Source organism: Oxyura jamaicensis, chromosome 1 (genome assembly GCF_011077185.1).
Source record: "Oxyura jamaicensis isolate SHBP4307 breed ruddy duck chromosome 1, BPBGC_Ojam_1.0, whole genome shotgun sequence".
In the NCBI taxonomy this organism is placed as follows: domain Eukaryota; kingdom Metazoa; phylum Chordata; class Aves; order Anseriformes; family Anatidae; genus Oxyura; species Oxyura jamaicensis.
This window is the reverse complement of record NC_048893.1, coordinates 173374213-173389301: the sequence shown is the minus strand read 5'-3', so window position 1 is coordinate 173389301 and position 15089 is coordinate 173374213. Positions and strand designations below refer to the sequence as shown.

General features: G+C 36.2%; 1 protein-coding gene across 6 annotated transcripts in view; it reads right to left on the bottom strand.

The window, feature by feature from the left end:
- DGKH (diacylglycerol kinase eta) overlaps positions 1–15089 on the bottom strand; it is a 175537-nt gene that overhangs the window by 33106 nt on the left and 127342 nt on the right. For all 6 annotated transcript variants that reach the window (XM_035322150.1, XM_035322158.1, XM_035322162.1 and 3 more), the window contains 8 exons: positions 14654–14739; positions 13147–13246; positions 11590–11866; positions 11020–11148; positions 4899–5033; positions 3300–3417; positions 2509–2619; positions 2254–2350 (listed from right to left, as the gene is read on the bottom strand). In XM_035322150.1, coding sequence (XP_035178041.1) covers positions 2254–2350; positions 2509–2619; positions 3300–3417; positions 4899–5033; positions 11020–11148; positions 11590–11866; positions 13147–13246; positions 14654–14739 — 1053 coding nt within the window. The remainder of the gene's footprint in view (positions 1–2253; positions 2351–2508; positions 2620–3299; positions 3418–4898; positions 5034–11019; positions 11149–11589; positions 11867–13146; positions 13247–14653; positions 14740–15089) is intronic.

Genomic DNA, 15089 nt, shown 5'->3' with positions numbered 1-15089 from the left:
TCATAAATGCTGGATTCAGGTATCACTTTGGGGATCATCAGTTTGCAGGTCAAGTTTTATTCAAAGAACATTGCTAAATTACCGAGTTACTAGTCCCATCAAAGTATCTTATAATTATACAAATCATAGAATCAGAGAACGGCTTAGGTTGGAAGGGACCTTAAGGATCACCAGTTCCAACCCACCTACCATGTTCAGGGACACCTCCCACCAGACCAGGCTGCCCAAAGCCCCATCCATCCTGGCCTTGAATACCTCCAAGGATGGGGCATCCACAGCTCCTCTGGGCAACCTGTGCCAGTGCCTCACCACCCTCTGGTGAGAATTTACTCCTAGCATATAATCTAAATCTCCCATTATTTAATTTAAAGTCATTCTCTCTTGTCCTATCACTCCACCCGCTGACAAAGAGTCCCTCCCCAGCTTTACTGTAGGCCTCCTTCAGGCACTGGAAGGCCGCCATAAGGTCTCCCCAGAGCCTTCTTTTCCCCAGGCTGAACAACCCCAACTCCCTCAGCCTGTCTTTGTAGGAGAGGTGCTCCAGCCCTCTGATAATCCTCATGGCCCTCTGCTGGACTCTCTCTAATAGGTTGATGAGGAAATCTTCAGCAATTGTATCAGGATGAGAAAGAAATGCAAAGTATTTCCAGAATATGCTTAGCACTCTGTTTTTATGATTTAATCTCAGCAACAAGATGCAATTTAACATTTTAATCAAAACATGACAGTATCCAACATGTGCCCTGATATTAATAGATGCTACATAGTCATTTACATTATAGTGGAGGTTTGCCTCCAATTCCTGAAATTGATAATTTTAATTTTTCAGTCTGAGCTCCTCATAACAAGTTTTAGCATAAGGCTGATATTATGCAAGGCAACACTAAATATGAAAATTCTACTTGTTGGTTTACTTCCAGATATATTCAAAAATAATTATGGAAAGGTCAGATATGAATGCCTTATTGAATCTTGTTTGAATCGTATTCAGATATCCTGAAATTAGAATTCTATCTGCAGCATACATAATGTTCTTTCCTGTCATTATATTCACTAACTACTGTATAATTCCATGATAATTATTCAATCCTTTGATAACAGCAATCTGCCTCTACCATACAAATTCCTCCTGAAGCTCGGTGAAGAGAAAGAGTTCCAATAAATTAAAATTATTCTTTTAACTTAGAAAGTATGTTCATATACATATCTTGAACTTCCATATTAAATACTTAACATGAAGAAAAAAGAGAAACCATTTATGTTCTCTTTCAAACTCCAGCCTAGATATTACAGAATCACAGAATCATCTAGGTTGGAAGAGACCTCCAAGATCACCGAGTCCAACCTCTGACCTAACACTAACAAGTCCTCCACTAAACCATATCCCTAAGCTCTACATCTAAACGTCTTTTAAAGACCTCCAGGGATGGTGACTCAACCACTTCACTGCCTAACAACCCTTTCAGTAAAGAAGTTCTTCCTAATATCCAACCTAAACAATTCTTCAGGTGAACACAGCTGTAACCATCCTATAGTCTTTTTCTGCATTTGGTAACCATTTATATCATCTCCTTTAAGCTCCTAGTATTGTGAAGAAGACTTAGATTTGGTGCTAGAGCTTAAAATAAAAACTCTTTATGTTCAGATAATTACCACTGACTGCATTTGTTGTTGCTGTGGTAATACTTTGATTTCTCTGTGTGGCTTTTTTGAACACCTATTTGAGAAAGTCTCTGTAGGTGTAGCTAAGCTTCTTGTGATGTACACTCAGAATCTCTCCTCTTGTCAGGATTTTTTTTTTTGTAAGACCATCTGTGTGCTCTCTCTATATGTGTACTCAAGCTGTCAGATAGTTTAAAGTGAACCTGAAGGATTAAGACTCCTTATCCCTTTCCTTCTGTACATTTCTCTTATTATCCTTAAAACCTGGTCTCCCAATTTAATACAATAGACATTAAGAAGACTATCTTTTATATATTTTCTGTACTTTCTTTTTTTTTAATAAAAAAAAACATCAATTACAAGAAATGGGAAAATTGATATTTTGGGATATTTAAATACTGATATTTTCTCCAAGAAATCACTTGGGGAATCACCTCTTACATAACACATTCTTAGACAGTGCATATGAGGACAGGATTTTATCAGCTTAGTCTGACATGAGAACTCTGAAAGGTTTCAAGAGGAACACTGAATTCTTCACTACATAATGCAGAAGCAAAAGACGTCATTCTACCCATGAATAAAAATTACCTCAAGTTGAACTTTTTGTTCTAAGTTCTTGTAAGTTCTCTGCAGCAGCTCTTTTGTGCCAAGAACTCCATACCACATCATGTTTTTTGTCCGACTTCTGAAAACAGAAAAAAAAAAAAAAAACAGATTCACTTACTGAAATACATATTATTACATTTTGCATTTGTAGGAGAAGGAAAAAGTGAAGAACTTCAAATAAAGAGATAAGGAAAATAAAACTTATGGAAATGTCTTGGCTCTGTCACTGACAATTACCTGCACTTTTCAGGGTGCTCTTCTCGCTTGTTATTAAATTCAAGTGAAATTTTTGCATCTAACCCAATTCCAAAATAGTTGTTCATGACACATTTTTCTGAATATCCCTCCCTGTTAGAAGAAGAGATAATTAGGTGCACATTTTTACAGTTCCTGGACACACAGAACTTTGACCAAGATTGTGGTTGGTCTCAGAGTGGATACATCAGCAAAAGACATCACAAGATGGTTCCTTTGAACCTCCCTGAGGAAATCTAATGGTAGTTGAAGAGACAGATTGGCTGTTGTCTTCTTTGCAAGTGCAAGCAGCTTCCATAGAACAAAGAAGAAACTCTAACATAACCCATTACCTCCACCTTACCCAAAATAACAAAGGCATACAAGGCAAGAAGAGCTGCCTTTGGCACAGCTCTAAGACAGCCACAACAAAGTGGGATGCATTTAGGCATGCTGGTGCAGGATGTTTGGCTGATGCTGTTAGCACTGCAGTGCTTTGTTTTAGGGTTTCCATGTAGGGCTACAACCTACAAGACAGATGCTATCCATAAGACTTTGTCATTGCTACACCCTAGGATGCAGAGACAACTTAGGACACAAATTTTACACCTCACTGTCCCAGTCCTTAGCAAGACACTCTTTGTTGTCCTCCACTTCAAGGCCCTGTTTTCAGACCTTGAAGTCTACTGAAAAATGATTGCAAAACATAATTTTGTCATGAAAAGAAAATATGACAAAAAAGATTAAGTAAAGCAAACTAAAGCAAAACAATAAATTTAGGAAAAAAATCTTACAGTGAATCTGGATCCGGGTCAATAAATGGTGTAGCACCAAATGGATCGATGTTTGCTAGCAACATTTTACTAATAATTGAACTTCCTGCAATAGAAGCAGCTAGGCCAGCCCTTAAACCTGATAAAAAGAAAACAAACAAACAAGAAAAAATAAACAATTTTGATTTATTAAACAGAGAAACATATATTGTCATAATATAAACCACAAAATTTTGAGAGAGAAAATATTAATCAAATCCATGTGTGGAGGGTCTGGGTTTCAATCTCAACTTTTACCTATACTGTTTGTCTTTTCAGCTCTCTGGCTTTCTTGAACAGAAAGAAAGGTTTGCTGAAGTGTGGTGGCTAAATTTTCAGGTATCACCACCAAAAAAAGAAAAAGAAGAAAATTCAAGAAAATTCAATTCACTGGCTGGCAAATAATAACCAAATGAGCTATCCAACATTCAGAAAGATTATTAGAGCTCTTTACTCAGTCTAATCTTCATCTCCAAACTGATCACAATTTTCTTTTGGTCCTGTCCCTTAGAAGGCAACTGTCATAAGATCAGCATTCATGTGGTTGGTTCTGCAACTAGCTAACTATCCTTCAGTAAATGGTTAAATATTCAGCTTGGTAAGTACAAGCTGAGTGGAAGGCTCTTGAAGACTTGATGTCTTCAGGAGGAATGAAGAAAGGATGGATATCAAGACAAGATTAGGAGAAAAGCACAAAGAAAAAAAAAAGCATAGAACAAGGCAGTAATGTAAACAAAACAAAACAAACAAACTAGAAAACAAATTGCAGTTGGGTAGGCCTGGTCCAAAGGACACTGAAAAATGTAAAGAAAACAGAATGAATGACCTGAAAATAACTGGAGGCTTAAGGAAGCCAACTGGCATGGTAAGAAATACCCTTATCATTTTCAGAACTGGAAAAGTCATAGTTTGATTGATTTAATTTAATTAGTGGTGCGGTCACAGTCTTGCCATGTCTACTTTGACTAATACTGAAGTCACGACACAAAATACTGTGTAATGCATGTAAACAAAGAGAAGTACTTTCTACAAGCTTTCACCTAAATTGACCTACAGAAAAATATAAGTTCCGTTCCATTCTGTTTTAACTATACCAATTAAGTCAATTAAAACTGTGCTTTACTGGTGTTCCCTGCTATTAATTGCATTTGGATAGGAGGAAGTTTTTTTCAACCGTTTTCACCACACATCAGCTTTGTGTAGCTTCAGTTATACATTTCCTGAGAATTATCTATAGACATCTCTTATCCAGAAGGTTGATCCTTCCATGGTTCTGTCCAATGGTTAGAAGGAACGATAGAAGATTCTGAATGTGTTTTTCATCCTCCAGAATCAAACGCAACACTTGCTATATCTGGTAATGTGCCAACCATCAGTAATATTCGACATTACTTTGCAATTCCTACTATATGATCCAACACAAAGATGACTGTATCACTTCAGACAAATTTGGAACTTTCTATGGCATTTCCAGGTCGAGCCCCTGGCATGATGTAAAAATTGTTATTTGACTGCAGGAAGGGTAAGAGAGGGCAATATTAACATAGTGTAAGGAAGAGCAAATTTCAAAATCCTAATTACCTGGGCAGATAATCCTAGTGTTAAGCACAGGGAGGTTTTCTTTACTGGCAGCCAAAGCTGGAGCAGAGAAGGAGCCTGTCTGGGAATGGATACCTCGACTTGTACGTCGATCTGGAGATCTTGGTGCAGTTTTAACTGTGCAGAAGATATAAAAGAGCACTAATTAGATCTACTATGGCAATATCATATACAAGTTTTTTTTTATTATTATTATTGTTTTTTACAGTCCTAAAAATATTTCAAACCCATTAGTTTAATCTGTTACCCTTTAGTGAGAAATGTCCTGCCCCCTCATATGATACTTTTTCTTCTGAATATGGGGAAGAAAACTCAGAAATAAAGTCAAGTGATAAGCACAAATAAAATGAGTGAGTGTGCATGAATTTAGGGGACTGCCTAACTTATGCTTTAAGACAATAGCAAGAAAATAAATTAAATTCACCTTAAAATGCAATAATATTTAATACTGCAGTAAGTTTCTGATAAACCTAACACCAGGTTTCACAAAAAGGCAGAATTGAGAAAAAAAATAAAAACAATAATTAAAAAAGGATAAATAGAAATAAATTAAACATAATTTTGACATATATTTAATTATAAATATACCTGTACTATGCAGTTCATTATAATTTATAACAGTTTTAGTATGAATAGCTATACTATTATACTTTAGTATAATAGCTATTCTCAGGCCAAATTAGGCCACCTTGTCAACAGCCAACTATTTGCTTTAAGCAACTAAAACTGACACTCTGCCTGCATCAGGTTTCTGAAAACATCAGTCAACTCTGACATCTTTATCTACAGCCAAACTGAAAACTGCATGGGGAGGGAAAGCCATATTCATATATTTTTGTCTTCTGCAGTTAGAGAAATCATAGGGGAGATCAACTTACCATCATGTTTTCCTTTTCACAAAAAGCAGGAATTCCCAAAATAATAGAAATAACTTATTTGTTAAAATTCTACAGAATATGGATCAATAAAACCTTAAGGCACATCGCAGAGTTTAGTAGCTGATCAAATTGGTGGTGACAAAGGCAGGTAACAGCTCAGGAAAAAGCAGGGAAAGAAAAGAGGCAAGAGAAGATATTGACCAAAAGGAAATACTAGCTTGGTGAGGCCAGTTATCCCCAGGGGGTGCCTCTGTAGGTTATGGAAAAGGACAGGCTTTTCAGAGGGCTGACTTCAGGTGCTTTCCAGTTTCATACTGGCTGACAGAATATACCAGTGCCTACTCCTGCACAGGGAAAGGAAAAGACTGCATGAAAGTGAGCCCCATCATCGGAATCTGGTGCCCAAGGAAGAAAGATTGTGTATCGTTGAACACTTTGCCACAGCATTTCCATGCGCATGCAGAAAGCTTTTGCACAAAGGGTGATCACAGTCATATTATTTCTTGGCTACTTCTGCTCCAAATTATCTCACATGTTAAAAATACTTCAACTTAGGACAAATTCTATGTTGACCAATTGAAAACACTCAAAAAACGAAATGATTTCAAAGTGATCTGAAATTTTCCTCTCAATACCTGAAAACTAATTCAGCAAAAAATAAAAGAGTAGGACTAGCCCCAAAATTACCACCAGGAAGTGGTGTGAAGGGGAAATATATAATCTTTATCTTTGTGACAGAAGGGGAACAGATCAGCTTATGTCAATCATGATAATTCAGCCTGAGAGTAATGTAAGTATTCTGTATATTAATAGAAAGAAAATCCACAGTGGGAAAATCTAAAGACAAAGGTAAGGACAAGAACCAGGGATTAAAAATTGTATTTAAATCAATTCAGGCCATAATTTGGCCATTCACTTTTTTTTTTTTTTTTTTTTTCCCTTAATAATGGTTATCTAGCATGGAACCATGGAACAGACAATGAAATGGTAAATTCTTCATCTTCTTGTATCTCAGGAACGGAACAAAATCACACATTTTTCTGGATGACTTGCAAACAGAAATTATTAGATGCAGGACTGGGATGAGTAGGTGAAATTTTTTGTGTCGTTCTATATACGCCTGACCAAGGAGTCTAACAGTGCCTTCTTACCTTAACACCTTTAAACCAGCCTTAGGAATTATCACAAAATGCTGTAGTATTGCATGATAACAATATAGCACAACTATTTGTATATGGGCATGATAAAACACTGTAATATAATCTTAAAAAAAAAAAAATTAAAATGGCTAGTTAGATCTAACCAGAGTTATTAAATATTTAGATGAAGGTAATTAACATATGGAAAAATATTATTTCTTGTCATTAGATTAATGTAATCTCAGAGGGTAAAATATAATATTCAGAACACAATTAACTTCAATTTTTCATAATTCTACTGAAAAATTCACAATGTTATTCATACAGACTGTTCTGTCTGTACTTGGGAACAAGGCAGTTATATTAAATAGGAAAATCAACAGAGCAGCTGCTCTTTATTTGACAGATCAGACTCATGGGGATAACTGCAATAAAGATAAACTTTTGCTGTTCGTGCTCTGATAAAAACAACAGAACCCTAATGAGTAAAACTAATGTTTCATTGTAGATAATTTAATTCATGTTTCATGCTTTCTCCCTAAACACCTATTTCCCATTGATGACATTAATATACACTCTATTTCACACATTTTGGATGTACAAAGAATGACACATCTCCCCAGTAAGCACAGAAATTGTATCACCAAGAAACAAGTTTTTATATATATATTTATATAAATGTATTTACAAAAGTGTGTATTTTTATTTTATTTTACATTAATGGCAGTAGGACCAGGTCATCCTTAGCGCCAGCATCCTTTGTGAGCTACTGTTGAACTCGGACAACCAACACACACTGATTTCTATAACAAGGGTTAGAGGAAATAGAAAAATGAAAAAGACAACCATTAGACAAAGTCTAAAATCCATTCCTGGAGATAAGGAAATGTGAGCTTCTGAATCAACAGAAGCCCCAAGGAACTAATGATGCATTTCTAAGGTATGAGCTATGGACACAGGCACCAACTTCAGTGCAGAGCCTCAGGAAGACATCACATCTTGGCAATCTGGTGTGGTTTTGGGTAATGGAAGGAGATGCAAACTCCAAATAACTTTGTTGGCAACGTATTTTGCCACAGGAATTTGCTCCCTAAATATCTACAGGATGGCTTTTGCTGTACACCAACCGCCACTGTTTCTCCATGACTCTCAGATTCTCTCTTGAGACCTCACCTGCAGTGCATTACTGCCGACTTTGCTAATATGGCAGACTGAATTTTGCATCCCTAGCAACAATCAGGTTTCCTGAAATTACTATGCAGCTTGAGACTCTTGAATAACCTTGGTACATGAACACAAAAAGCAGTATTGAAATGTGTGACGGGCAACTTCCAAATACAATCTCTGGCTGGTTCTGCTAGGTGCCAAAACCAAGCAGAAGAAGAGGTCCATCACAGACAAATTGCTCTTTCTTCTTTCAGTGCAGCCACTCATTGGTGGGTTTTGTAAATGAAACATGAAAGAGAGATTTTTTTCCCTATCATTTGAATGTGGGAATTATTACTATGCTATTTCAGGACGTAAGTGAAAATACTATTCTATAAAAACTATTTCACACACAGTAACCAAACACTATGCAACAAAATAGGCTATTACTTTTATGAAAATGCTGCCTTCCAAGAAAGTTGTTTTGGACTCAGATCACTCAATACTCCAATTGCTTTGTACAATTATTGATACAAATAATACATGTGGGTTACTTTGAATTGCAATTTAAAACCCAGCATGGACTACCCATGTATAAATGCTGTCTTCCTCTTTTTGAAAATTGCCTACAAAACCCCACAGTGAGGACCCATGATGCTGCTACTGGAAAGTAGGAACCCTTGAGCACGAATAGCTGATAAAGTTCATTTGAACAAGGACAGAGCAGGTAAGGGGGAGTACAACTTGGAAAGCAAGCATAGCTTGGTACAGAGGTTTGCTATACAGCAGCCAATAGCTGCAAGGAACTAGATGGACTAACAATTTGGTTTGGGAATGAGGACCCAAGTTTTTTTTTTTTTTTTTTTTTTTTTTTTTTTTTTTTAATGAAAAGAAGCCCTGGTAACTTCCACAGAATCAGAGAATGGTTAAGGCTGGAAGAGATCTCTGGAGGTCTTCTGGTCCAGCCCCCCAGCTCAACCAGGGACAGCTAGAGCAGGTTGCCCAGGATCATGTCCAAGTGGCTTTTGAAGATCTCCAAGGAGGGAGGCTCCACAACCTCTTTGGGCAACCTATGCCACTAATCCATCACCAATACAGTAAAGAAGTACTTCCTGATGTTCAGATGGAAACTTCTTTCCCTTTTTGAAGATTGGAGTGACTTTTACTTTCCTTCAGTCTTCAGGCATTTCTCCCATTTGCCATAATTGAGCAAAGGCTCTAGAGAGTTGCCTCATAATCCCATCTGCCAGCTCCCTCAGCATCTCTGGGTGCATCCCATCAGGGCCCATGGACTTGTGAATGTTCAGTTTGCTCAGTATTTTCTGACCTGATCCTCTTCCACCAAAGCCACATCATCCTTGCCCCAGCCTTTCAGCCAGGCCTTTGGGACCTGCGATTCCTAAAGGCCAGTCTTGCTGGTAAAGGCTGAGGCTAAGAAGGGATTCAGTGTCTCAGCCTTTTCACTGTCTTGGGTAACCAGGTCCTCTGTTTCATTTAGGAGAGGCCCACATTTTCCATAGTCTTCCTTTTGCCATTGAGGGACTTGTAAAAGCCCTTCTTTGACAGTGGTCCTCTGCCTATAGAAGAAGCTGTAAAAGCTGCAAAAGTGTAGGATACTTGAAGATGATAGCACAGGCTACTTAGAAAGATTAATAAGATCAGGCTATTTTTCTTCATTTTCCTGATTCTTTGGCCAGTCCATTTCTAAATGACTTAACTTAGTTAATTTCTGAAAGTATTTTGTAATGGGTATTGCTGAACTATTTACGTCTGCTCCTCTGAAGGAGGATCCAGACAGTAATAAGTCATATAATAAAAATGAAATTAAATTCTTCACTTGTTATAATTTAAACTACCTTTTAACATCCGTAACAATCCTAGCCTTGGTGCCTGGAGCTGCTCAACAAACACAACAGGAACAGTGTTCCATGTTATCTTTTTTTTTTTTTTTTTTTTTTAATTTTCTAATTGAAACGGAATGAATGAAGAAACTCTACTATTATTTTTTAATGGTTCAGCCTTGAGCAAAAGATGCATGTAGAAGCGCTAGTGACAGTAGTATTACCTGCCAGATGAGCCAGAAGTTTGGACCCACCAAGGATGTTAAAGACTTGGTTTCATATCTCTGCTTTGGATTAGACAACTAGAGGGAACGACCTTCGTACTTCCACTTCTCAGGAGACTTCCATGTTTCTATTATATTCTTTCCTGCTTTAAGCTGTTCTACTTCATATAAAATGAAAATGCATAAAAATATGCATTCTCTCAGTTCCAAAAAACTCTGTTTCAAGGTAAGTTCCCAGCTGAGAATCGCAGTTTTGTTGTCAGTACAATGAATAAGTATGTCAGTTTTGCACAATTTGAAGCACTTTCAACAGAAATGACTGACAGAAATTCTTGTAATATGCCCTAAAATGCCTGTGACTGAGACATGCTATTGCCACTCTTCTATAGGTTCTAGTCATTGCTCAGGTTCATATAGAAAGATGAGTACAAATGCTGGATTAAATGCAGGCACCTCTCTCCCCAACAAGTAACCTTTTCAGCTTTGCAAATGCGTTCCAAAATCTTCTCTGGCATTTTTCCTTCAACTGTTATTTATCCAAATCTAAAAGTTTGTGACTAGCTTCCAGTGTAACAACATGCCAGTATTTGGCAAATAATATATTCATGGAAAAATATTCTCTCAGACTAATTAGAAAGGACAATCACAGCTGTAAGCTTTCACACAAGTTCCATTCTCCTACTGCATGCAATGCAAGGCTTTCCAACAGCCAGAAACATTATATACACACAGAAGATATTTTTCAGAAAGTGATATAAAAACAATAGAAATAATCAAACTGGTTTTAATTATGCAACCAACTATGCTGGTTTCATAGGAAGACTACATAATTTAAAATGTAGTCATAATTTAAACATTATTACTAATTTACTCACTTGACTGGGACTCATATTCCTTGGTATCTTCGTCTTTTTCCTCTTCTTTGGATTCATCCAATTCTTTGCTATATTCTACAGGGGACTGGTTCACTTGTTCTTCAGTATGAGCATTCTGCTCATCCACAACTGCTTATTTAAAAAAAAAAAAAAATGACAGAAAGGTTAACAATCTTTAATGAAAATCTGAATAAATGGAATATGAGCTTCTTGTTTTCCATAGCTTTAAGTTTTAAATATTAAAAAATCTGGTTCTATTGCCATTTCAGTGAAAAAGGTTCTAGTAATTGCCTTTGCCTATTGATGTTTTTCTGCCAGAAATTTTCATTTTGTGGAGAATAATAGTTACCAAAGAAACACACTTGTATATGGGCACACACATGCACAAATATGTAATCATATATACAGATTGTCATCAGCATCTAAAACACATTTCTTGTCTTTGCAGCTTGTAATAGACATATGATTTTATCAATGTAAGAATTCAGAAATCAGATTTAATTATGAAAATTCATGGAGGGAAGGGGAGGAGAGGAAAAAGCATCATAATCAGTAAAGATGAATGCGCACCTTTTTCTGCTTGTTCAATGATCTGCCTCACGGCCTTCTTCAAGCTGTTTGCTCGGAGCATTAACTGTTCTCTTGGTTTGAAGAGTTTCTGGGTGGAAGACTTTGCAACACACTCTGCTAATTGCTCTTTACTTTCAGACAAGGATTCCTCACTTGAAAACTCCTCTCCTTCTTCTTCCACGATGTGGGGAGTGATGCCTGGGAGAATAGGAGCAGCCTGGGCTTCTGTGTGAAGAGCTTGGAGCAACAGATCTAGCTTCTCATTTAACTCTGAACACTAAGACAAAGTGGAAGAGAACATACATACACCAAACAGCAGTGAACATCAACATTCTGAGGAAATTAAGTACCATGTTATAGGGACGGATCTAAATTCTCCATGTTGTATGATTTAAAGTTCTATCTACATGTCTATGTAATTGTGTAAAATCCAAATTCAGGTTCAACATTTTGTATATCAAATTATGAATCAGTTTGCATGATTTTTTGTAGACAGACACCCAGCCAGTTTGCAGCAATTATAACCACAAAAGCTGCACTCTGACTAAAATAACACATTGTGCTAAACTCAGCCTCTTAATCTTAAACTCAACCCTCTTAATTAGGTTGAGGATTAGATTATACTCCTCTTTAGATGGCCAACACTACAGAACTACCACAGATTTGTCCATACCAAGCAATATAACAAATTATGGATGTTCAGTACCCAAATTTGGACAAACAATGGGGACATGTCCAGCAGTTAGACTGAGAATACATACTATTTTATTTTTGTCTGCTACACACCTGCACATTTAAGCAAGTGAATTGGCACTGAGCAAACACTGACAAACATCTCTACCCCTCACCAAGTAGTAACTCTCTGTAAAAGAAACTAGAAAAGATGGAATTTGCTGTGCTTAAAAGAAAGGAAATCAATACTGGTTTGTCCTGGAACAGTGAAAAAGGAGATACATTTTCTAAAACATAAACTGAACAGTACAGAAACATGAAATCACGAAGTAATTGCCATTTGGCAAGTACATTTCCAGACTCTGGGATTATTAGTGATTTTGTTTTTTTCTTTTCTTTTCAGCTCTTATAAGCTTTGTGCCTCAAACCAGATCCCTTCTGTCTTTTTCAGTGTTTTTGCAACATGATCTCTACAATTTGCATCTTAATCTGTTATTTTTAACATTGTAATTTCTCTTCCCTTCATTCTCCCAGCATTCTCTTAGTCCACTGTTTTTCTGTGGGTAACTTAATCGCCTTCAGACAAAAAGTAAGAATCCTAATGCAAAATATTTCAATTTTTCTCTATGTATGTTACTGTGTGTTTTATGATGGCAAAAAAAATGTAAATAGAATTTAGAGATCTTACATTGCAGAGATGGTTTGGAAATAACTGTTCTATGCACTAAGAGAAGAATTTTACAGTCACTGGCTGAAATGTAAGCCAAGCTGTGTATCCTGAAGCCATTTAAAAATTAAACACCCATGGGAAACAAAAACAAAGCAAACAAAAGCAAGCAAACAAACCCCCCACAACTTTAACCCTGAGAATAGTCATAGTCTTACTTTAATGGCCATGGCATCAGCTTCATCTGCATTTTCCATTGGTTTTTCATAAGTCTTCCCTATTTTGGCAACAAAGTCCTTTACAGTTTCACATAATATTCTTGGTAATAATAGGAGAGGGGAGAAACCACATGAAATAAAATAAATATGTTTTGAATACTAAATTCTTATAGCAATTGATTTATATGCACAAAGTTACACACCATTCATGTTTTGAACTGTTTTCATACTTGCAAAGCAAATTATACTCTTCTCCAGAGCTTGCACAATCAAAGTGATAAAACGAAAAATGTCACCCTTTTTATTTAAGCATTTGCACACATTTTATTTAAGTTAGTCTCTTATTTCTAAGAACTGAAGTGAACATGACTAATATTATCAATTTCCATGCTTATAAACTTTCCATACCACCATTGTTGGTAAACTTGCATTCACTTTATTAACTTCAAACAGTCTTGCAAACTCCCATCTAAAGACAAAGCCTAGTATCCATGGAGAAAATCTAATGACTTTAAGGGAGCACTTCTGAGATGAAAACGTATGGCCACACACGTCCTATTGCCCATCTTGTACTGGTGAACCACAGCTGACCCTGAGGCATGTCTACATAAACTACAGGGGCTGAAATGAATTTTCATTGTGTAAATCAGAGACAGACTTGGTTCTTATTACCTACACTGCAGACAGACAGCAACCTTACTAACAGTGTGGATAATTGGTTAGTACTGTTCATTTGGTTGAAATTTACTTTACATAATCTAAATAGTGAGATCTAACAAGATACAGACAGTTTAGAATTTGGAGCAATAATAAAATTCTGCAGTTTAATTTTCAACATGCCCTATGTATGAGTTTTAAATTAAAATTTAATAGCTTAATTGACTTAATAAAATTTTATTAACTTAAGCAGAAGAAAAAAAAAAAAAGATGTAACAGCAGATGTATTTTTGAAGATTCTGGGAGGAAGTATACACAGAATACTTCTGATTACAGATGATATCCATGATTTGTAGAGCAATTCTCTCTAATTTTTAAGTTTTTCAGCTTGCAGAAAAAACACCCTGTTGTCTAAGACCACTGTTTATTGAATTGATACAGACAGCTACAAAGCTACCAATTTGAAATTCTGCTTCTCAGTGGTGAAGCTGTTTGTCTTCTTAATTATACGGATATGCATAAAACAAAACAGAAAAAAAATGTAACATACCTGTATTAGTAACAGTTTCATATTTAGGCTGCATGCTGATTTTGAGTGTATTAAAATAACTTTATATAATTTGATTTTTTAAAAACACTAACATGTTTAGTATTAAGATACCCATCACAACTATACCATATAAAACTTTTGCAAAGAAAACATCCACTCAAAAGCATATAAATCACCATATATTAAACCAAACCAGCTGGGCCAACCATGAGAAAACTGGGCTTATACAGAAGGTTATTATGGCTGTAATGTTTCACAGGGATTTATCCCATACATTGTACATTAAAACAACCAACTCACTTGGCAGATGATATGACAACTGAGTGCTGATCAGAATTGAGAATTTTTGCAAGATGAGCAGCAACTGAATCCTCATAAGCAGATATCTGAAAACAGAGAGGAAAGAAGATTTACATTTCCACACTTTTCAGCATTTTAACACCAACCAGTGAGTTAAAACACCTCCAAAAATAGCAGGATTTCCATGGCATAGCTACAGCAAGGGCAAGCAGCTGGCAGTGCTGCTCCTATCTGCATACTATATTTTATATACCAATTTTTTAATATTCAAAATAACACTGTATCTGATAACTTGATTGACAACTCTTTTTCTCCTGTAGATGAAAGAGTAATTTATTTCTAGGCTAAAAATACCCCATGAGATAGAAACAATCTACCTTCTTTTCAGATTTATAACACACTATATTATTATAATTTAATTCCCCTTTTTTTCCAA